This window comes from Chelonia mydas, chromosome 8 (assembly GCF_015237465.2).
Source record: "Chelonia mydas isolate rCheMyd1 chromosome 8, rCheMyd1.pri.v2, whole genome shotgun sequence".
NCBI classification, from domain to species: Eukaryota; Metazoa; Chordata; order Testudines; family Cheloniidae; genus Chelonia; species Chelonia mydas.
In genome coordinates this window covers 65,874,796-65,899,748 of record NC_057854.1, presented here as the reverse complement: position 1 = coordinate 65,899,748, position 24,953 = coordinate 65,874,796, and the positions used below count along the sequence as shown (strand labels likewise).

Genomic DNA, 24,953 nt, shown 5'->3' with positions numbered 1-24,953 from the left:
AAACAGGACCCACAGAACGGTAATGGGTACTCTCCAAGAGTCCTTACTTGTAAAGTTTGACAAGGTTCTTTTCTGTCCCCTTCCTCTTTGATACCTATATGAAACCTCCAAGAACAGTTAGACACCAGAAGCTGTGCTGTTAGCAATATGTTGATGACATCAGCCTTTATATTTCCTTTGCAATAGATGCAGCCATTGCTGTGGATGAGGACCAGTAAATTATACTGAGTTGGATAGGATCAAAGTGGTTCTAGTGAGAAGGGAGAAATATTTTGAGGAACTACAGTAACTCCTCACTTAAAGTTGTCCCGTTAACACTGTTTCATTGTTACATTGCTGATCAGTTAGAGAACATGCTCGTTTAAAGTTGTGTAATGCTCCCCTATAATGTTGCTTGGCAGTTGCCTGCTTTGTCCACTGCTTGCAGAAAGAGCAGTCTGTTGGAGCTAGCTGGTGGGGATTGGAACCAGGGTGGACAGGCAGCCTCCCCTCAGCTCCCCACTCCCCTAAGTTCCCTGTGCAGCAGCTGCCCAGCAGGCTATCAATTGCAGGGTAGTTCAGCGGTCCCTCCCCCGCACGGCCATGTGCTGCTCCTGCCCTCTGCCTTGGAGCTGCTCCCGGAAGCCTCCTGCTTGCTGTTCGGGCAGGAGCGGGGGAAGAGGGGTGCTAATGTCAGGGTGTAGGGTGTCCCCTCCCCCCGCTCCTGTACCTCATATCCACAGAGCAGGTGGAGGACACGACAGGTCTCAGGACGGAGGGAGCTTGCCGGCAGCAGCTGCTGTCTCAACTTTCTGATCTACTTAAAAAGGCAGTGTACTTAGAGTGGTGTCAGCGTACTTAAAGGGGCAATGCACATCCCTCTTTCTCGCACAGGGTGTGTGTCTCTGTCCCCTCCATGCTGTCTCCCCTCCCTCCATTCCTGCTGCCTTGTAGAGTGTGAGGCTATATTAACAACAATGTGTTAACCCTTGAGGACTCAGCCCAGTGCTAGTTCATCATTTTGCAGTAAGGCATTCAATGGGAAATATCCCACCCTCTTCCACCCTCTGACTTCACCACCTCAACCAAGCTTCACAATCGTCATTGTTGTGTACAGTATTAAACTGTCTGTTTAAAACTTATACTGTGTATATATATATATATGATGTCTTTTGTCTGGCGAAAAAAATTTCCCTGGAACCTAAACCCCGCTATTTACATCAATTCTTATTGGGAAATTGGATTCGTTTAACATCATTTCGCTTAAAGTAGCATTTTTCAGGAACATAACTACAACGTTAAGTGAGGAGTTACTGTAGCTGAGAAACTGACCTACTGAAGGCATATATATCTATCTACTGCCCTTATACTGAGGGCATATATCCTATGTTTGGTAAATTATATTAAATCTGATTTGCCCAGTTAATCATTAACCTTGAATGACTAGTTAGCTACAGTGGCAAGAAATGTTTTTATCCATTCGCAGTTTATTAAGAGATTTGCCTCTTCTCAGAAGGAAATATGACCACACAGGTCCACAAATATGGCACCTCCAGACTAGGTTATTGTAATTCCCTGGGGTTAAAGTTTGGAGCAACAAGGAGTCTCAGCTTGAAAAGTCAATGGAACTATGCCAATTTACAGCACAGGATCTGGCCCTCATTATCTGATTTCAGGGTGACTGCCAGATGTCATCATTTTGTTTAGTGAATTGTGTACTTCAAAGGCTGGACGTGTAAGTTCAGGATGCCTCCTTAGCCAAAGCTTATCTGAACTTTTGGGGTCTGCTGTAACAAGTTTTCTTTCAAGTTCTAGGTAGTTCCCATTTTCAGTTGAGCCAGTAATATTATGAGAATGGCCTTTGGCATTTTGGCACTTTCAATTCTGGTCCTAGCTAAAACCCAAAAGTGCAAAAAAGTTCACAACAGGGGAGAATAATGGGCATAACATACATGGGTCTTTAAGGGGAATGAGCGGGCATCAGCTGATTCAGCTGGGAACTGTAGAAATGGATTGTGCTATTCCTTATGGTCCTTTTTGTCTGTTTGGTCAGGCCAGCTGCCATGCCCACAGAAGACTCGGTTGTATTAGGTGGAGTAGGATCTGTTCTGGCAGCCCCCTATAAAGAGACTATGAAGCTGCAGAGAGGGTGGTTTGGAGACTGGTGGGCCCACATTCCAGAAACCACTGCCAGATGTAGTGAAGGGGTGAGGAGCAGCACCCTAACTTCTGCTTTTGAACCCCAAAAGCAGAGATTTCTTCTTTAAGGTTTTGCATCTGGTTGGATGATTCAGAGTTCCAGTGCTACCCATCTCTATAGTTACTTGAGGTGCAAACTAGAAATATCCTAGTTTGACTTTAAGATTCTAAGTTTACAGGGTTGGCTGATAGAAGAAGCTTTTATTTTACTTGTTCACTGAGCTAATTTGATTTGGGACCACTGAGAAAGAACAGTGGTGAACCCACCATGCCCTTTTTACAGAATAACTTTTCAGGGTAGAACAACAGTTCAGAATCTATTGGTTCTTCCCCCCCCCCCCCCCCGTATCTTCCAGTAAACACTTTTATTGCTTGATCTGAGATAAATTGACTCTCACTGTTACAGTATATAGAAGAGGAATCATTGGCTGGCATTTTAAAACAGAATATTATTTCTATCCACTTGAAGGAAGACAGGAAAGGAGGCACTCTCTCTACTAGTCAGTTGCATGAGGAATACTGCAATCTGTAATATGGAGCAGTGTCAAAGAAGGATTAGTAGGTATCATTTGATCTCAGAAGGGTAAAATAGCCTACACACACGAGACATCGCTATATACATGCAGATATAGGGGGCACGATTGTTCAGCCTGTGACAGATATGACACTATCCTCAATATCCTGAGCAAACCTTATGGAATTAAATTAAACCTTATTGTATTACTTTTAATACCTTTTGGGTCCATTGTATTGAAAATGCAAGTGTTTGTGTACTGTTGTAGGATTGTATGGAACTTCTTTACTGGGGACAAGGATTAATACACTCTCTGGGAGATAATCTGAACTGCAAAAGACTAAGTTGAGTAACACAGCAGATACGATTAATCTTTTGGGACAATATGTGTAAAGTGGAATTTGTAGGATGTATAGGGGAGGAGGGAATGGCAAACCCCCACCTAGGGACTCAGCCTTGGAAGCTTTGCACTGACGGGGGACCTTTTATCTATTGAGCACCTGTTATATGAGGACAGTTTAAAGATCCAATCTGGATTCACCAGGGACCACAGACAAAGAAAGGACTTTTGAATAAATGGCCTGATCTTAAACTGACTCAGAACCTTCATTCTAATCCCGCAAACGGACAAGACCTCCGGTCCTAAAGTGCTCCAGTCATTAGGGAAAGGTTGGGTGGACTGACACTCGCCAGAGACCATGTAGAATGGGTTGGGGGTGATCCTGAGAATGCATTTAGGTTCTTTTATTGTTTTTAATATGTTTTCTTTGTAGTGCTTTTATCATAGGGTTAAAATAGGCTTTCTTAAAAAGAACTGTGTGGTGACTTATAACTGTAGCAATTACACTCTGTACTGTCTCTGAGGAAAGAGGTGAAGCAGGTTTGCTTAGGCAGACTGTCTTGTGCTGGAAATAACACAGTGAAGGCAGGGAACTGTTCAGCCTGGAAATATCCCGCTCAGGAGGGAGAGAGAGGCACAAGTCTCCATCCAAGAAAGGTGACAGCTAGAGAGCTGGAGGCCTGAGAGTCGATGCCTTTGCTGAACTGCAAAGGGGAAACAGGTGCAGTTGCCTTGAGCTGTGACTGAGCCCTTATTCACATTGGTAAGCACTGAACTCAGGAAAGTAATTCTGTTTCTGTAAGCAGAACTCCTGTAAGTGTTCACAATGTGGTCAGCACCACAGAGAGATATTATTTGTATTTAAATTCAGCATTGTACAGCCATGTTATTGTGCTGGTTGGATCTGAATCAGGTCCAGCAGCTCAGTCTCCATTAAGTTTTATTTCAGAATCACCTTTTTAGCTATAGGAGGCCCAGGAGTAGTTTTACTCATGAAGTAAAGTGGATCGTCCTTGCCCTTTGGGATTTTATTTGTAAAATTTCAAGCTCTCCAAACTAGTTAAAAGTAGGCCACCAAGAAAGGGAAGTACGCTCCCTTTACCTGGGTTATACGTTCCCTGCTAGATATATTAAACTCCACCGAGGGGAAATCAGGAAAAAACTATTTTCCCCAATTTTCCATACTGCCTGTGGGAATTTAATTCAATTTCCACCCAAATTTAGCAGTGAAAACTAAGCAGTAAAGAATAAGATTGAAGGGGCTTCTGTAAATCACTGGATTCTAAGGTACTGTACTAAGGTGCAGTAGGATTATTGAGCACAGGTTAAACTTCTTTTCCAGCCACAAAGCTACTTACAGATTTAAGAAGCTTAAAAAGCTGATCCAACATTAGTCCTTGCTTTGCAAATGAAAGAATAATATATCTCTCTATATAAAGTTATATTTATTATTAGTGAAACAATTTTTTCTTTAGTTGTGGATGCAGACCCTTTCTACCAAGAACTTCACTTTTAAGGGGAGAGATTCTAATACCTTAAGTGCATTCAGGCAAGGGGACATGGAAGAGCTTATATATATATATATATATATATAAAAAGACCCACTTTTCCAAATCTATTTATAAAAATAGCCTGCATTTATTACAGATCTTTAAATATGGCTATTTTTAAACAATGGGTTATATGACCACAAAGGTCAAGTTCAGAACTGCTGGAGAAGGATGTAACACCACTGACTTAATAGAAGTTGCACCTCTTACACCAGGTCTGAATTTGCCCCTGAGACGTTCCTTTGGTTCTGAAAATAGTGAATAGCCCAAATTGGCTTTTTAACTCAAATGATTTGGAGTACAGTAGTTCACAAGACTTGTCCTTATAGCAGACGACCACCAGAGTCATTTGCTGATTGCCAATTGTCCTTAGTTGTTTTGAGCCTTTGAGCTCAGAACGTCCTCAGATTGACTGGTCCTGAAGTGAGCAGCGGCAGTGTAGATTGCAGGAATTATCTTGTTGCCTCTTTTATCTTTGTGTTCCCATTGTCTTACCCAGTTTCTCTCCAAAAGTTATGTGTAAATTGGTCAAAGATGATTTTATTTCTTCACAGTTGTTACACAGTGCTGAGGGCGAGCACTTGAGCCGGCACTCTGGTCACTATTAGTACTAATTAGGTTCCTCTGGAAAAGGCCTAAGTGGACAGAGGTGTACCAGGACAGATTGAGGCTAGTGAGTCAATGAGCCAATTAGCCCATTAACAGGGAAGCTTTATAAAAGGGCACAGGAAGGTGGACGTGGGGGGAAGAGAAGGAGAGAAATAGAGAGACAAAAGGCTAGGAGAGCCTGACAAAGAGAGTCCTCTGAGTAGAGGTACCTTACTTCCCCTCCCCTTTTGGAGAAGGGGTTAGAACATTGAGATACAGTGTAAAAGTGTGGAGGCACTGCTATATATTAGTAGAGGGATTAAAACACTGTAAATAAACTACACAATGGTGTTTACAAGCAAGAATGTCTCAGAGCAGCCAGTAGTCATGGAAAATATGAGGGTGCGACATGCTGCCCCCATCACAACAGTAATATGCTCTATACTTTCATCCCTACAAAATCTACTTTTAATAGCAAAGCGATGTAGACAGTGAGTAAACTTTGGAAATTAGGATGAGCTGTTTTTTACATGACATGGGAAATCTTATGGTTTAATGCATAATATTATTCAGTAGGCTTGTGGAGTTTCTGTGTATACATGAACCACTGTCTGAAAATGTTTTACTTGCTGGGAAGGAATAAGTGGAAGAATAATTTTCTGGGGTTGTTTGGGTTGTGTATCTTGTGCACTGGACAGTGTTTATATATAGCCAGTTTTACTATTTCCCTCTATAGTCAATTTTTTAAAGTGATGTCCCTATGTGTATTCCATTCTAGGTGTGCAGGCTCTCCATGCATCTGACACCAAAAGATTCTCACTAGCAGCATCCTTTCATCCATGTCTGTGCACCGAATAGAGGGCATAAGGAGCAATGCAGACCAACCACCTTTTCAGTTCCTTTCTACTGCCTGTGGTCTGAGACCAAACCTCTTCAGTGACCGCAGCATTTGCTAGCTGCTTCTGCATCTATCTGTAAATATTTGTAAATAACTTTTAGGTAATTTTAGATAGTTATTAAATAATTAGGTACGTGAGGTTTTAGTAATTAGGGCCTTGGGTGGGTCTGCCACTATGTAAACCCCTCCAACCTGTACGGGGTGACTAGCATGCCCAAGATCCCGGGATTCAAGAACTACGTTTTCTGCCCCCAGGCTTTCCTGATCAGTGATGACCACCTCAAGTGCCTCTACTACTTTGGAGTAGCTCATGTCCCCTCGAAGTGCACTATTTGCCAATCCTTCCCAAGCTGATCCTATCAAGCCCATCAGTCTAAACTTCAGAGACACTTGATAAATCAACCAATGAGGCCCCAATCTGACCATGCCCCATGAGCGCCCCAACTCCCCCATACAACAGGCAGAGGTGCTCAAAAACACCTTTTTGAGCACAGTGATCTCCAGTTCTGGGGCTGATAAGAGCAGAGCTAAGGAGCTCTCCAAACAGGGACATGAGGAAAGTAGGAAACACTCTCACAAGAAGCAAGAGAAATCCCCTTCCATGTCCTCCTCCAAGAAGAGGACCTCTTCTGTGATAACTTCCAAGTTGAGTGAGACTGCACACTCAAGTTATGGGAGTATCAGGAGCTCAGAAGAACATGGTGCCGACTTCCCAGGTCCAACAAGTAAAAGCACCCTGAAACCGTCATTAACCACGGAGCAGGACCATCCCAGTACTAGTGAGAAAAAAATGGAAGCACACGCCTCCTTCATTGACGATACCTTCACACCATGTTAAGGAGTTGTGAGACCATCTTTACCACTTGATGACTATAGGCAATTTCAGGACCTGCTAAGGAGGATCACAGATCCTCCAAATCCCTCTGGAGGAAGTGCAGGACACTCCTCAAACTCCTGTACATTCTCTAAAGTGCCAGACCCAGCAAAGTGGCATTTTCTATTAATGAGGCCATCTTAGAACTGGCCAAGAAGGTCTGGCACACCCCAGCCATGTGCACCCCTACTCTGGAAAAAAATGGATAAATACTTTGTACCAGCGAAAGGAGTGAAATTTTTATTTACACACGTTGCTCCAGATTCATTAGTAATTCAGTCATTGAAAGAGGCAGACAATATCAGCCTATATCCACCCTCTTACAATAAGGAAGCTAAATGCTTAGATCTCTTCTGGATAAAGATTTTTATTTCAACCAGCTTACAGTTCTGCATAGCAAACTATCAGGCAGTAATGTCGAAGAATGCTTTTATTAATTATACTAAATTGGCAGAACTCACAGGAGGATAGCCTGCATTTCAAAGTACTCATCGAGGAGGGTAAATGCTTGCTAGATCGTCCATCCAGGCCTCAGTATGTGCAGTAGATACAGCCTCCTGCTTGATGGTGACATCTATAGTCATGCATCAGGTATCGTGGTTTCAATCCTCCGGAGTTCCCAAAGAAGTCTAATCCACGGTGAAGGATCTGCCCTTTGAGGGAAACAGGTTGTTCAGTGAAAAGTCAGATGAGTCATTATATTTGCTAAAGAACTCAAGGGCAACCCTTTGCTCAATGGATATCTACGCTCCAGTGCCACTGAGGAAATACCACAGATCTCAACCCAACAAGCGGCAACCAGCCCTTCCAACTTTTTATCATCAAAAGGGTTATGAGCCACCCAGGAAACTACAGAGGGTGCAGCATGACAAGCAGGACGTCTCCCTTCGCCCTCCTTCCAATCCCAGATTTCCATTAGAAAACACTGTTGATGGGACCTTCAAGAGCTGCAAATATATCCCCCTACCACATCCCTCTGTTCAGAAACCCAGTACCTAATTTGGTGGCTGCCTAGCTCATTTATCCCAAACTTGGCATCTCATATCAACAAAGAGGTTGTGGGGATCACTTATACTGGCTACACCACAGAATTTCTCTCTCTTTCCCCTCCCAACCCCTCTTTCTCTTGAAAGATCTCTCTGATGAGAGGAGGTTCCATCAAGAAGTAGTCTCCCTGTTCCATATGGGAGTGATAGAACCGATATTCCTCAACACAGGGGGAAAGAATTTTACTTGAAATACTTTCTCATCCCCCAAAAGAATGGAGGATGAAGACCTATTTTACATCTCAGGCCACTGAATGTTTTATCTGATGATTAAAATTCAAGAGGTCACCCTGACCTCAATAATTCCCTCATTGAACAAGAGTGATTAGTTCACAGCTATCAATCTGAAGAATGCCTATTCCACATGGGCATTCATCGTGCACACAGAAGATTCCTGAGATTCACTGACAGTCAGGACCACTATGGATACAGCAGCACCAAGGTTTTTCATAAAGGTGTTACCAACTATGGCAGCCCACTTCCACATCAGTTTTCCCCTTCCATCATGACTGGTTACTGACTGGAAAATCTCATCAGGAGGTGTAGACATCAACTCTATCACTGCTCAATCTTCTATGCTCATTGGGATAGCCCACCTTGATTATCATACACATTGTAAGGAGAGTGGTCAGTTTGGATGAGCTATTGCCAGCAGGAGAGTGAGTTTGTGGGGGGGGGGGGGGGGGGGGGGCGGGGGGTGAGAAAACCTGGATTTGTGCTGGAAATGGCCCACCTTGATTATCATGCACATTGTAGGGAGAGTGGTCACTTTGGATAAGCTATTACCAGCAGGTGAGTGAGTTTGTGTGTGTGTGTTTTATGGGGGGGGAGTGTGAGAAAACCTGGATTTGTGCTGGAAATGGCCCACCTTGATTTTCATACACAATGTAAGGAGAGTGGTCACTTGGATAAGCTATTACCAGCAGGAGAGTGAGTTTGTGTGGGGGGTTTTTGGAGGGCAGGGGGTGGGTGAGAAAACCTGGATTTGTGCTGGAAATGGCCCAACTTGATTATCATACACATTGTAAAGAGAGTGGTCACTTTGGATGGGCTATTACCAGCAGGAGAGTGTGTTGGGGGGGGGGGGAGGGCGGAGGGTGAGAAAACCTGGATTTGTGCTGGAAATGGCCCAACTTGATTATCATACACATTGTAAGGAGAGTGATCACTTTAGATAAGCTATTACCAGCAGGAGAGTGGGGTGGGAGGAGGTATTGTTTCATGGTCTCTGTGTATATAATGTCTTCTGCAGTTTCCACAGTATGCATCCGATGAAGTGAGCTGTAGCTCACGAAAGCTTATGCTCAAATAAATTGGTTAGTCTCTAAGGTGCCACAAGTACTCCTTTTCTTTTTGCCTGTACAGTGTATCGGGGAACCCTGGACACTATCAAGGCCAAGGCATACCTTCCTTAGGACAGGTTCCAATCCATGAAGGAGCTCGCTACTCAGAGCTGGGTAAGCCCACAGATCTCAGTCCACTCATGTCTGATCTTTTTGGGTCACACGGCTTCCTGTACCTATGTGACACTCTTTGCAATACTTTGCCTTCATTGTCTATAGGCTTAGCTATGGAGAGTATATATGCCTAGCAGACAGAGTGCAGATAAACTAGTCTTGCTCCCTCACAGAGTGCAAGGTTTCCTCTTACGGTGGGAGAACAGGGAAAAGAGGTGTAAGTTGGGGGTCCCCTTTGTTCCTTCACTACCCAAGAAGAGATTGATAACTGACACTTCCTTGCTAAGTTGGAGCACCCATCAAGATGAGCATGTAGCAAAGCAGACATGGACTTCTCAAGAGTCTTGGATCTACCTAAAATTCCTGGAACTGCAAGCAGTCCATAAGGCCAGCAAATGATTCCCACCATTCATTCGAATCCTGCAGGTCCAAGTCAAGTCAGGCAATGGTGTTCTACATCAAAAAACAAAGGGGAGCAAGATCCACCCCTTTTTGTATAGAAGCGGTCAATCTTTGGATACATCCATCCAAGCATCTGTATGCAACTCTTCTTGGACCTACTGACCCAGGACAAAGGAAAAATCAGGCATCCCAATCTGGCATCCCTCTACCTAACAGCCTGGTATTTGAAAGGGTGATGAATCTATGAAGGACATGCTCAGGAGCAGTTCAATTCATCCTTAATAACAGTAAGAAAGCATCCACAAGAAAGTACTGCAGTAAAGTGGAAAAATTTTTCTATCTGATGTCAACATTGTTGGATAATACCAGAGGATTCCAACATTCCTGTCATCTTGAAATATCTCCTCTCCTTAAAGATTTCAGGTTTATCTTAGTTCCATATGGGTGCATTTAATAGCTATCGGTGCCAGTTACCCTCCAGTTGACAACCATTCTATCTTCACCCATCCTGTGACAGTCCATTTTCTAAAGAGTATCATTAGAACCCTTTCCCCAGTACTGAAACTTACCCTGACTTCGGACCACAGTCTAGTCCTATCAGCGTTAATGAAGACTCTGCTTGCACCTTAGCCATACATTCTTTAGCCAACCTATTGATGAAAATTCCCTTTCTGGTGACCAGCACGTTAGCCAGAAGAGTAGGTGGGCTGGGAGTTCTTATAGCTGGTCCACCTTACATGGTCTTCCATAGAGACAAAGTCTCCCTGAGATTACACCCAAAATTCACCCCGCAGTGTGATCTTGGGACTCCATGTAAATCAGACTATTCACTTGTCTGTCATCTTCCCAAAACTACAGGCCTATACTGAGAATAAGAAGCTTCATTCTCCGGATGTCGTTCAAGAATTGGCATTCTACCGACAGAGACTACATCTTTTAGGAAATCACCTAGATTATATATATCCTTCGCAGAGCAGGGATGAAGCAATCTCATCCCAAAGACTGTTTAAATGGATTTCAGGTTGCATCCTGCTCTATTACGAGTTAACAGCAACCCCTTCCCCAGACGGGCTGAGGGCCCATTCATCTAGATCCCACTCTGCATCAGTAGCCTCCCTTTAAGAAGTCCCTCTCCTGGAAACTCTTTAACACAGGGCTCTGTTCACACTTTCATGAGACATTATGCCCTGGTGCGAGCTTCTACAGCTGCTGCAGCCTTTGGCAGAGCAGTCCTCCATTCAGTGGTACAGCAGGGGTCTTTGCACCCTCTTCCTCAATAAATACTGTTTGTGAGTCACCCACAGTGAGACTCATAAGGGCCATCACTCAAAGAAGAAATGAGGGTTACTAACCTTACAGTAATTAGAGTTCTTCAGGACATGTGGTGCCTATCTGTATTCTGCTACCCGCCCTCTAACTCCTCTGCTGCAGAGTTTCATCCTAGGTTAATTTGCAGTAGAATGACACTGGAGAGGTGATTGGTCCATGTTGTCCCTTATGACCTAGCTAGTAGGAGAGGGGCGCAGGCACAGATCAACAAATGCTGCTAGCAAGAATCTTACAGTCTCAGGTGCATGGAACATATGCATACCTACAATGGAATGCAGATAGGGACCACACGTCTCAAAGAACTCCAATTACTGTAAGGTAAGTAACCATTCCTTTCCATTGTTGTTAGCCTGAGTTTTCCACACAACACAACAGAGGAGAAGAAAATATAAAACAAAATTTTTAAAAAACTGTAATTGTAAAATAGCAGAGAGTTCAGGGGCAGGTGTTTATCTGAAACTACTTTGAGCTTTTTTTAAAAAAAAATATTGACAGTGTTCCTCTAAAATGATAGCCCATCTACACTCCATCTTCATCCATGACAGCGAGAAACTTGTTACGTCATTACAATGTGAATTTCCAATCTCATCTACATTAGAGATTGTTGTACAGAAACAAAAAGCCCAGTGTTGCTAACACTGTTGAAATTGCCCCATTGTTTGCAGCCTTGGCAGCGTTCATATAAATGGCTCTCAGACTCTGGCAGCCATCTTCAGCATGGTGTCAGTTCACCCTTTTCAGAGCAAGTGTAACCAACAAGGTGCTGTAAATGACTGCTGGAGCTGGAGAGTTGCCTACATGACGACTCACACTGCTGCTAACCAGTCATTTTGGTAAAAATTCCCTAATGTAGACAATGCCTTCAAACCGTTAGCATAGTAGGATATTGTTTATATCCTGTCTATACTACATAAAGGAATTGTGTGGAAACTGGGTTAAGGAGTGTGTCTGTCATGGCTGGAGTTGTAGCATTAGAACGGCTCTATACAGAATTCTGTTCAAGGCTGGTTGACAGAATACATGGGGTGAAGAACTGGCTGATGCAGATCCATTTTATGCATGCTTCATTTTGCATAGCAAGTTGTTTTTAAGTTGATTTGTTAAACTTTGGCAATGACATAGAAGGATCCAAAAATGTGTTTAAGTGAGGAACATATGGCTTGTCATTAAAAATGTATCAAAGAGCCTCTCTCTCTTTTGTTGACATGAATGATCCCCTCATGTGACCTCCAGTCTGCTGGTTGGCACTTACATGCAAGTGAATCAACATGCTGTTAGCAATTACCTCAGTGATATTTACAGCATTTTAATGTCAGTTGTCTATATGTAAATAGAATTTGTGAGAAATTCAGGATGCCAAGGCTTCGTTCTCCCACTAAAGCAGCGCTATTCCTTGAATGCACCAGAATGCTTCCTACACCTTATATAACTGCCAAAAATATCATTTGTTTGAAATTGCTTTATGACAAAATAATGAGTCTGTCAAAGATGAGTGGTCAGAAAAACAAATTTGTTCTCCTACACAATTAGAGTGGAGTTTATAGTGTTGGACAGTGATATCAATCTCTGGCTATTCAGAATTAAATCTGCACATTGAAAAGAATTGTATTCTTGTGTATGCCCTAAAACGACATTTAGGCAGTAAACATTCTCACGGGTTGGATTGGAAAGATGAAAATCAGCTGAGCTGTAGAAACATCAGGATGTAAGTTTCCAAATATAGACAAACGTTGTGGAGAGTTGGTATTCACTTTCAGAGGCTCAGCTCTGACAAGGTGGCTGCCATAATGACCGATAAAGAGAGAGCATGGAAAACTGCTTTGTCATCAGATGTAACAGACAGATGAAACCACTCCCTTTGGGCAGACAGCCAGTGTGGGGCTTCTCTCTCCCCCTTTTTCTTCTAATTGCTGGTGGAGCGGTCAATAGCTTATTGAAGGGTTATGAAGATGTGGGAAAGCATTAAACCATGCCATAACCTCTTATTTTAAATATATGCAGTATGAGATTTATGTTTTGCCTTTAACATCTGCTTTATTCTTACATGGTGTACAGTGTACTGACAAGGTTACTGGATATATCCTCTTCCATTTGCAGCATTTTACCTACATTCTGATAGCTCCTCTGTTTGTTTGCTCTGCCCCTCTCCCCAACACACCCAAACACATTATTGCATGGTGTGCCAGAGGTAGCTGGATTTCTGTATATAAAAAGTTATGTGAATATACAAAAGTTTGTGAAGCACTTTGGATTTCTTTGGACTTAAAAAAACTCTAGACGTAAAATTTTATTATAATCATCTAACACTTGCTTTGTAAACAGAATGGGAAAAGACTTTCCAGTTTCTATTACATGTCTTCACACATTCTGTCAACTGTATCTGTACAAATAATCATGAAGAATGTAGGTCTGAGAAACACTTTCACCCTCCCTTCTCTCCTTCCAGCACTCTAGTCTTTCCTATTGCTCTTCTGTGAATTCCCGGCAGTTTATCAATGCATGCATTATGAAATGCCCAGAACTAACTGCAAGATTCCAAGTGCAGTCTCACTAGAGCAATATAGAAAGAGAATATATACCACTTCTCCAGAATGTGATGTTTCTCTGTGTACAGCACACAACTTTACTGGCTTTTTTTTTTTTTTTTTTTTTGGTAAGCATAATATATTGAAAACTCATGTCTAATGTGCTGTCCACTATTACATTTTGGTCTCTTCTAGTATTATTGCTATCTAGGTTTCACCCTCTCATTGAGTAGGGGCCTGTTTCTCACATTAGTTGTTAACCAGGAGTAACTCCACTGAAATCAATGGAGTGACACTGGCATAAATCAGAATTTATGTTTTTCAGATTATCTGACTCACAATTTATTATTTTTCTGCCAGTGGTTCTACTCTCTGGGCCAGGTTGTATGATTTCATTGATATTCACTACTCCCAAATTAGTATCCTCTTCAGATTTCATTAGCACACAGTTTTGTCCCATTTCTAGATCATTAACAATGGTGTTCCAGAAGATCAGACTCAACACTGACATTATCCCTGCAATAGTACTTCATTAAAGATCCTTCCGCAGAGCAATACAATGCCATTAGTCTTTGGGTTTGTCTGCGTGGCCCAACAGCATGGATTACAGGGCTGTGACCTGCAGTGCAGCACAAAAGAGCTGTGTTGTAAAGTCCTGTGTAGATCCTGTTAGCACAAACTCAAAGATACCTAATTTGTGATAACGTAGTCCAGTTTCAAACAGGACTACATTAATGCAAACAACATATCTTGTAGTTCTTGCTAGCAGAGTCTACATAGGGCAGTTATAGCGCAAAAGTTTAGTGCAGCCGCAGTTCACACCCCAGTAGTTCACAATGTGGGGCTGGGTAGACAAGCCCTTTATCTTTTGTTTCTGGAAGTTTTTCAGCTAGTTTTCCAATCACGTGAAAGTGTACCAGAAAGTATTTTCTATAATCCAAATATGCTATGCTTGCTGCATCCCCTTCATATTTATGGTCAGGAAAAAGCAGTCAGTTTTTTCTGACATGATTTATCCTTTATAAACATATTGCTGCCTATTGCAGTCATGATTCCTTTATTCTCTAGATGAGGTGGTGATCTTTTTCATGTGATAGTTGTTCCTGTATTTCACTTGGGCTATCCTCTGAGCACTAACTCATCTCTCTCTTTTTTTTTTTAATTCTTTTTTTTTTTTGCAGCCTTTCTCCTTTTCCTGCAAGCCTTAACTGTTTCTAAGTATTCATCTTTTTGACTCTTGCTTTTATAATACCAGTTGTTGTTGTTTTTATCTCTGATCTTTAAGTAATCCTTCATGAAGTCACATTAGCCGCTTCTTGTTCCTTGCAGTCTTCTTCAAGGGAACTGTAGACAGTTATGTCTGAATAACTGTGGTTTTCAGGATTCCTCAGCATTGCCTACGCTTTATGTTTAATTATCAATGTTATCTGAATCACAGGTCTTTATGTCTGTCTCCGCTCTGCCCCCATATATTCACTCAGCCCCCTCAGCGCTCTTGAGACAGTTTTCATTTCCAGTCATTCAACATTCAAATTTGTTGCTGCTTCTGTAATCCAGTTAGAATTACTGATCCTAGAATTTTACTCTCTCTTCCTATTTTCTACTCTTCTCTTTTCCTTTTCCTCTAATCATTTGGTGCTTGTCTGAGATTTTCTTTCATATGTAGGTGCTACATTATTATATTGTTATTTTGTGGGTGATTATACCACCAGGGTTTCAAACACATGCACTGGACAGATTCTCAGGTGGTGTAAATCTGCATAGTTCCATTGACAATTTACAGCAGTTTTGTATCTGGCACCCATAGATAGGGGAGAGATTGTAATATCACGTATAGTTAAGGTTGTCCAACACTGTGCATGAGGGAGTTGGTAAGAGCTGGAGGCTTGTCAGAAAAGGAGGTGGTGGGCTGGAGTTGTAAGATGTGCAGTGAAAGAAGTAGGGCAGTGTTTTCCAAACTTGGGATGCCGCTTGTTCAGGGAAAGCCCCTGGCGGTCCGGGCCAGTTTGTTTACCTGCCGCGTCCGCAGGTTCGGCCGATCGCGGCTCCCACTGCAGACGCGGCAGGTAAACAAACCAGCCCGGCCCGCTAGGGGCTTGCCCTGAACAAGCAGCGTCCCAAGTTTGGGAAACACTGCGGTAGGGAGTTGCAGGAAGAGAAAAGATGGTCTTATGGTTAGGGCAGTTGAATGCCGCACTATTCTTGCCTCTGCCAGAGTTCCTGTGTGTGCTGGGCTAGTCACTTAAATTAAAATGTTCAAAGTTGCCCCATACTTGTGTGTTCCTTATTGCCTGGGTACCCAGTGTGAGATACCTAAGGCCAGATTTGCAGAAGTGCTGAGCACTCACAACTGTAACTAAAGTCAGTTGGAGCTGTGCCATGAACATGCAAGTGCTATAAAAATGCTAAGTACTCTAAAAAATCAGTTCATAGGTAGGCTCAGATTGGCTACCCAGCAATTAGTGGACACTTTTGACAATTTTGGCCTTAATATTTCTGTGCTTCAGTTCCCCATCTGTGAAATGGGGATGATAATAATACTTCTTTATCTCAGAGGAATGTCATGGAGGTAAATTCATTAGTGTCTGTGAAGCACTCAGATACTATGGAAAGAGCACCATAGAACTGTCCATGAGGAAATGCATAATTTTGTATTCACTACAGGGGCTGGATGGTGTGCATTAAATAAGCCCTGGGGCCATACACTGAATGAGATGAATAAAAAATATTTAATAACTGCTCATTCACTGAAAGAGGCAGGAATTTTGTGGAGTAATAGTATGTCATTAAAGATTCCATCGTAATGCTTATACTCAAAGGGCCAAATTAAGGCTACACAGCATTTCCTATCTCTTGAATGCTTGACTTTGTAACCTAAACATTCCTTTAACATATCAATTTTGGATGTAGTACATATATAGAGCACACCATCAAAGAAAGGTGCTAATGTTGTATGAAAAAAGGTCCTTTAAGCAAATTAGCACTACAAGTAATTCACTGCAGTATGTATATGCAGGACACAGCTCATACTTAATTAAATACTGTTTGCTTAACAGAGTCTCTCTTTTTTTTTTTCAGTCATGTTTAAAAAAAGATTTTTTTGCACATTTTAATTTAAAAGGTGTTGATTATATTTCCAGCTAGAGTGAGCATTGTTTAAATAACAAGCAATTCATGTCTCCTTTCTAACAGTGAGTAGAATGCATACAGCATCTTCTGTATTGCAAATTCTAGTGGTGTTTCTCCAGCTGCCACTTAAGGCAACTGCAAGTTTGTTTTACCCTGGGGATATGTGTGTGTATGGCCACTTGCTTCAGGTCATATTCCTTTTAAATGGAAGTTAGCTTGGCAGCTGTTCATTTGCACTTGCTAAAAATCTTGGCTATTCCATGTGCTGCTTTGCTCTAATTACTGAGCGCTGTATGGAACAGGTAACAAATGCCCACATGAGAACCTTTTAAACCACTGGATTTATAATCATTAGGAAAACAAAGAACAAGAGTTGCTAAGTACTAGTTTCCTTTCCAGGGCCAATAACAAGGATATTTTACCCATTTCTGACAACTACTGGAAAGAAATAACGATGCCTTAGTGTCTCTGAACCTAGCTTTTTCCATTCCTGAAAATACCCCAACTATTTTAAAAACAATGTACATTCAAATTCTGATTCATGTAATGGTTTTGATAAGAATTGCGGTTATTTTATTTCCCATTTTGAAAAAAACCCACTTTTACCAAATTATTTTTTCTTCCCTTCAGGTGCTATAATTTTGTCAAATTAAGGTGTCAGATTAATTGTCCTTTCAGAGCAATTGGGCAGTGCTTGGTACAATACAAAGTAATAACCTCCCTCTTCAGCAAATAAGTTGGCTTCTGCAATTTTACATTCAAATATGATGTGGGTAACATATTTTTGTGGATATTGCATATCCGTTGGTACCTACTATATATCTCTATCTTATCCACAGCCAAAAAAGCAGGACCTTAGCAAAAGTTTTCCAAATGTATGTAATGCAGTACTTCTTGTTTTGTGTAAATGTTTTCTTTCAGAGTAATTGGGCTTATTTCCTGGAGACCTTCTAATTACTAATTTATCATCCTCTGAATCTGTGTTTCAGAACCTAGGCAAGGAATTCACACTAGCTTTCTGAGAACATTTTTTCTGGCATCTCTGGTACCTTTAAAGCACTATTTTATTGGTTGTATGTATAATAAAATACACCTAAAAAGTGTGTGCATTTACTGTATAACTGTTCCTTGTTAAGAAAGAGTGGGGTGTCGTCGAGTACATTTAACGGGAAACCTGAGCTTGGGAGGTGACGCTGATCTCACTTTGGGCCAGACCCTGCCAAGAAGGAAGCACATGACTAATTTTATCCCTGTGACTAGTCCCACTGAACTCTTTGCAGGGTGACAGATCAGTGAAAATTAGAAGTAACTCCATTGATTTCAGTGGAACTACACCAGTGTAAAACTGGTGTAAATAAGAGGAGATCAGCTCCTTGGAGTTCAGGTGAAGCTGTTATTGTCAAAATGCTGCCGAACAGCAGGATACCACAATGTGGCATTTATGCATGAAACCAATTTAAGCTGGATAGATTTCTTTGGAGACATGTTAAAACAATAACACTGCAAAGTTAGAGAGAAATATATTGGTTGCCATAAGGCAGGGGTGGCCAACCTGTGGCTCCGGAGGCACATGCGGCTCTTCAGAAGTGAATATGCGGCTCCTTGTACAGGCATAGACTCCGGGACTGGAGCTACAGGCGCCAACTTTCCCCTGTGCCAGGTGCTCACTGCTCAACCCCTGGCTCTGCCACAGGCCCTGCCCCCACTCCACCCCTTCTAGCCCCCTCCCCTCAGCCTGCCGTGCCCTCGCTCCTCCTCGCTCCCCCACAGAGCCTCCTGCATGTCACGAAACAGTTGATCGGGAGGTGCGGGGAGGGAGGGGGGAGGTGCTGATCTGCAGGGCTGCTGGTGGGTGGGAGGCGCTGGGAGTGGGGGCGGAGCTGATGGGGGCTGCTGACGTATTACTGTGGCTCTTTGGCAATGTACATTGATAAATACTGGCTCCTTCTCAGGCTCAGGTTGGCCACCCCTGCCATAAGGAGTATTTTAGTAGGATCTCAGTAGTCTGATATAACACCCTACCTTTTCTCTGATAGGTGCAAGTGTAACCTTCATGCCACTGGCTGTAAAGAAGAAAACAAAAAATTGTTTTGTGAATGTGAGCACAATACTACAGGCCCAGACTGCGGGAAATGCAAGAAGAATTATCAGGGTCGACCTTGGAGTCCTGGCTCATATCTGCCTATTCCTAAGGGCACAGCAAATATCTGTGAGTAGTTTTGTACAACAAGGCTCTATACATCATTATAATTATAATTCTGGTCCATATATTTGAGGGGGAAAAAATAGTGCTAGCCAAAGTTTGTCATTCATTTGGGACCCAAATGTGAAACAAATCTATGTCTATAATTTGATGGAAAGATAAAAACATTTAATTGCAAGTATGGGTTAAACTCTGCCCTCATATGCACATAAATAACTCAGCATGAGAATGGTGTGTTTACATTCCAGGGCAGAACTTGGCCCCCTACAATAAAATTAAGTGCTATCAAGCGTGGTGGAAGCACCCTAAAAATGGGGGGGAACTGGCGCCCGAACTGTGGCCGCATCTTTGTTGCATGTTCTCCACTCTATTTCCATGCATGGGATTTCCATTAGAGATCATGTGAAGGGTAGGAGATCCACAGTGCAAACTGGAGAGAATTTTTCCCCAAATATGTAGAAAATAATTGAAATGACAGGGTTGGGGATTTTGGATTGTTGTTGTGTTGTGAATAGGGCAGATGTTTTCATAAAGCAATTTCTTCAAGAATTTTGATGTAGACACGGATACAATAAGAGAAGTATGCCATAGTATCGTGCAATTTGAAGATCACAACTTTATTGAAAACCCTTAACCAATGAGGAATCACTCCCCAAACTACCCAGCAGGACTGTATCAGTGCAGATTTCAGCTGGAAACCAATGTCCCCAGTACTACAAACCTGGAAGGCATGAGGGCAATAACGCTTTACATGAATCCCTGCCAGGGATTCGGGCTGGAAGCCAAAGCCACAAACTGTTCTCCTCCTTCACGTAGGAGGTAGGAGAGATGAGATAAGGGGAACTATACATCGTGTGAGACATGATGGAAGCGTACCCACTCATGGTGCATCATTGTGCTCTTGGCCTATGGCAGCCAGTTTGGGTTATAGGGACCTCACATTGGACCCACTTCCTGCACCCAGCAGTGAGGTGGGGGGAGGGCTGGGTGTTCCCATTGCCTACAGACCCACACAAATACACCCTGGCTAGTGAGGTCAGCCTTTTTTTAAGGTTAAACTTCAGACCAAGTCTTTGTGAACTTGGTGGGTGTAATAATAGGTTTTAAGCACTGTGTAGGAAAATTTCAGATTTTGAGCTATGTTCTCTGCTTGAAATCCAGATTCCTTGATACGCATGCAACCACTTTGATTTGTGTGGGATTGCCAGGATATAGGCAGTGAAGGCAGAACATGAGCAGTTGTGTCTGTATATTTCTAGCTAACTCCTAGCTCAACACTGGCATAATTGCCCGTGTAAGATGCTTAACCACCATTACGATACAACTTTATAGGCCATCTACTCCTATTTGCTTGATGTTACTGAGAGCCACGTGCACAGATTGTAGACAGGATATGGCCCCAAGGGTGCAATCCTGAGAAAAGGGGCATGAAAACAAAAATACAGGTATCTATTCTCCTATTTATGCATGCTGGAAATAGACAATAATTCAGATTCCTCTAATTCAAGTTATGCACCTAAATCCCTATGAGGAAAAGAAATAAACTGAAACAAAATCATCCAACCTTTTGGACCGCACTTACTAGCTGCTTTAGAAAAAAGGCTGGCATTTCGCCCTGATTAAAAGCAAAAAGCTGGCTTTCGAATATAACCATTCACTGAAAAATTATTTAGAAGAAACAGGGTTATGTACTGAAGTTGAATGAAAAGTTTAAAAACCAGCAGCAACGTGCAATGCTTCGAATGTTATCTAACACTTCAAAGCAGCAGTAGGGAGGAATAAAAACTCAAAAATGGGTATCACAGGAAGCAGGACCATATCAAGTCCTGAGAGTAATAGACCAAGTAAACCATGAAGTTTGGGGGCGTGAAATTATGAAAAAATTCTTACCAGGTACAAAAAATGAACCTTCAAAAAGAAAAGGGGAGGGGTACTTTGTAAGAGTATTCTCTTTTTTCCATGTTGTAGAAAAAGTGACGGTCTAACTATGTCCGGCAAAAATTTTGAGAGCCACAGTTTCTGATCACAAACTCTCTATTGGCTTCATTCAGCATCCCAACTCCATACAAAACTTGCTGTGCTTGAGATCTAGGGGTAAAATACATCAGAGTGTGAAATCAATGTTCCCTCTACCTCCATATTTCCTGTACCATTTAAGTAATCGTACATCAAGTGCCAGCAAAACAATGGCATTGGCACTTGGTATCGACTGCTGACGATTGGAGAAACTTTGATGGAATCATATTCCATCAGAATGGGTGGTTACATCAAAATGTTTCTTGAAATTGGGTCAATTTCACCAGAATTGTATTTGGAAAAAAAGTCCCAAAAATTCCAACAGAAAAGTTCCAACGGTATCAAAAAATCCTGTGCTGATATTTTCAGAACAAAACATTTGCATCTTTTGTTTTGATTTTTTTTATTTTGAATCATTAGTATATAATACAAAATTAAAATGAAATGTTTTGAAGGGCTAGAAATGAAAAAAATGGAATTTTCCTTTGAAGAGAATTTAATTTTTTTTAAATAAATCTTTGCTCCAATTTGGAACAAATGCAAAGTTGAAAATCTCTAAATCCATCATGAAACAAAACTTCTGTCTTTCACTTAGCTCTACTGCTGAAACCATCACAGCCAGCTTTTGTTCGTGAAACTTAATTGATCAGTCTACACCAGCCAGAGTCAGAACTTTGGGATAATCCTGTTTCCTATGTTCTTATTATCATCAATTGGGTTTTTTTCATGATTGAGCAAAATATTTCCCCTCTTTGCTTTTGTTCCTTGTGAAAGGGCATTGGATAGTCCAGGGGTCTCAAACTCAAATGACCACAAGGGCCCCATGAGGACTAATACATTGGCCCGAGGGCCGTATCACTGACCCCCCCTCCCCACCGCTGCCCCGGCCCTGCCCCCACTCCACCCCTTCCATGAGGCCCTGCCCCTGCCCCACCTCTTCCCTGCCACCATTCCAACCCCTTTCCTGAAATCCCCACCCCAACTCCGCCCCCTCCCTGTCCCCAGGGGGTGCAGGAGGGGTGCAGGGTGCGGCAGGGGGTCGGGGTGAAGGAGGGATGCAGCAGGGGGCTCAGGGCAGGGGGTCCGAGTGCAGGTGGGGTGTGGCAGGGGGTCGGGGTGCAGCAGGGGGCTCAGGGCAGGGGGTCAGGGTGCAGGAGGGGTGTGGGGTGCGGCAGGGGGTTGGGATACAGGAGGGGTTTGGGGGGCAGGCTCCAGCCTGGTGCGCACTGGGGGACCTGGAGGAGCGGCCAGGGCTACACACAGTCCCCTGTGCCCCCCCCTCCCACCAAGTCCCAGCCGCTTCCCGGAGCAGCACGGGGGCAGGGCAGGCAGGCAGGCAGGGAGCTGCTCTAGGTAAATGCTGGGGGCGGGGGGGCACGGGGAGCTGGCGGGCTGCAGAAAATAACTCACGGGCCGCTTGTTTGAGACCCCTGGGATAGTCCATCACTTACTGGAATGACGGATAACTCTGTATTTGACTGCTGCTTAACATTTCGAGTTCCATCTTGTTGACTCTTTTGTGATTAAATGTGTCTCCTGATGCTGTCACATGCCATAGGCAGTTTTGTTATGTAACAGGTTTTGACACTCCAAGTGATCTTACTGGATTTCCCACATGCCTGCTATAGAATAGCTTTTCTAGTCATCAGCCACAAATGTCTGACAGCCATTGGTCTTTTCTTTTTAGGTTTTCTTTCACATTCAGGTGTTACCTACTTTGCTCAGTTGAATAGTGGTATCTAAGACTATTTTGGGCTCCCATTCACCAAAATTTATCCCATCAGCGAATAAACTGCACCAAACAGTCCGGACACATCTCCCAACTTCTGCCAGTCCTTCTCCCAGGTCATAGCATGACATGAAATGAGGGATTGATCAGGACAACATGGACCTAGGTTCCTTTCCAGGCAACAGCCATCCAGCCAGCCATAAGCAGCTTGCTAAATTATATCTGTATTGGGAGTCTCTCTGACAATAGGACCTGGATCTCAGCAATACTTCCTTAATCCTACTCTGCCTCATAACTCTTTTTACTTGTAATGTGGCACAGCTGTCACACAGAGGGGTTTTGGCAGGAGATACGACACTTGAGATACTGTGCTGATTTCTCATCCAAACTCATCTGTTTGGCACCCATTCTTATTAAAATGTGATGATATAGTGCCATTTTAAAAGAGTGATATGAGTGAAGGGGGCCAAGAGTTTGTATATTAGCAGGATTCCTAGTCATGTCCCTAAATAGCTACCCATCTTGCTCATGCATGCCCGCAATTAGAGAGAGATCCTATCCCTATTCCTTGTCAAAGCTAAATTAGCTTCACTGAAGTTAGTATCTGAGGTTGGCTCAAGTGACTGGAAGTAGCTTTCTAAAGAGATGCTACTTCGATCTGTAGGTTGGAAGAAGCCTTTGTGGTATGATACTGATATGAAGTATGGGACCACTCCTGCTTGAAGGGCAGTGTTGTACAATGATGATAGATCCATGATAGGCAGGAAAGATGAGGTAAGTGGGGTAAAATGTTACAAAATAGCAGTGCTTCCTGTTGTTCTCACTATGTATAACTTATTGAACTTGGCTAGCTCATGACGACTTAGAGCAGGTAGTAAGCCACAGACTGAAGCTGGGAGACCTGATGAAGGGAAAAGAAAATAAATGGCCGTGTATTTGAGCTCGGGCATTCAGAGAAAGAGAAATGTCAGGATAACCTGCAGCTAATTAACTGCCTTCCCTCATATTAGACATCAACTTGAGTGGTTAATAAAAGGTTCCAGATTCACACTTGAAAAACGATACACTGTAAGTAACATTTGCTATATTTTTAAAAAGTGTGACTTGCAAAATTATTCTAATGCACTATTCCCTGTCCACTAACCCTTTGCAGTTGTTTTTGATAGTTATAGTGACACCTACTGTTGGGAGATGGAATACTTCAGTTTCACTGACTGACTTGAAACAAATCTGTTTAAAATAAACTGCAGCAATGAAACTACTTTGGCAGTGTCACTAAATTCTAGCACAAGAAAGCAAGGTGACTGTTGCACAAATTATTAAGAGTCCTAGGATGGGTTGTGTTTTCCTTGTGGCTCCCAAAAGTTCTTAATGCATTGTGCTTTCTTAGAAATAAAGTATGCCCAGGCATGCCTCTACACACCCAAAGCTCCCATTAACCTCAGTAGGAGCTTCCTACATACAGAGACTGAAAGACTGGGCCTGAGAGACTGAACTACCAAGGGAAAAGGGCCTATGTTTTAAAACATTGATCAACTATTTTCTCATGCCTGTTCAAATGAAAGAGAGCCACATTTCTAGTGATATTGCTTGGAGGAGCATAGACACAGAATAAGTGATAATCCTCACATACACCATTCTCTTGCAGTGAATTAAAAAATTGTGACTTTCTAAAGCAAACAAATGCAGTTTTTACAGAAGCAGGAGTTCTAGGGCTGTTACAGGGAAATGGATAAGCCAGGTTTCCTGAGAAATTTGCTGTGTGTAGTCCTCTGGGTCAACAGACATTTGAAAACACATGATCATAACTAATCAGTCCCCTTGGAGGATTAGAAGAGGCTAGTTTCTTACAGCATCTCAGGATTTTCAATCACTAGGAAATTTGTAGTTTCTAAAATTGATGCTGAAGTTATGATGCTGTAATCATACCTCAGCAGGGCACTTGAAAAAGGAAAAAAGACTCACTGCCAGGTCATGCTGCAGTACAGATATTCTAGCAAAGCATCAGATGTGGAATTTAACATCTCTGAACTGACTCCTTGGTCCAGGATCCAAATTTAGTTCACCTCCAGGTGTTAAAACATGCAGTGTGGAATGCTCCAATTAAAGGAAAGCATCCTTTTCAAGAAAGATTCTGATATAGTTAATAATCAGCAATTACTATCAATCCATCTT

General features: G+C 42.5%; 1 protein-coding gene across 7 annotated transcripts in view; it reads left to right on the top strand.

The window, feature by feature from the left end:
• The window catches only part of NTNG1 (netrin G1), a 262,932-nt gene that overhangs the window by 167,860 nt on the left and 70,119 nt on the right, over positions 1-24,953 (top strand). For all 7 annotated transcript variants that reach the window (XM_043520971.1, XM_043520969.1, XM_043520970.1 and 4 more), the window contains one exon: positions 18,867-19,039. In XM_043520971.1, coding sequence (XP_043376906.1) covers positions 18,867-19,039 — 173 coding nt within the window. The remainder of the gene's footprint in view (positions 1-18,866; positions 19,040-24,953) is intronic.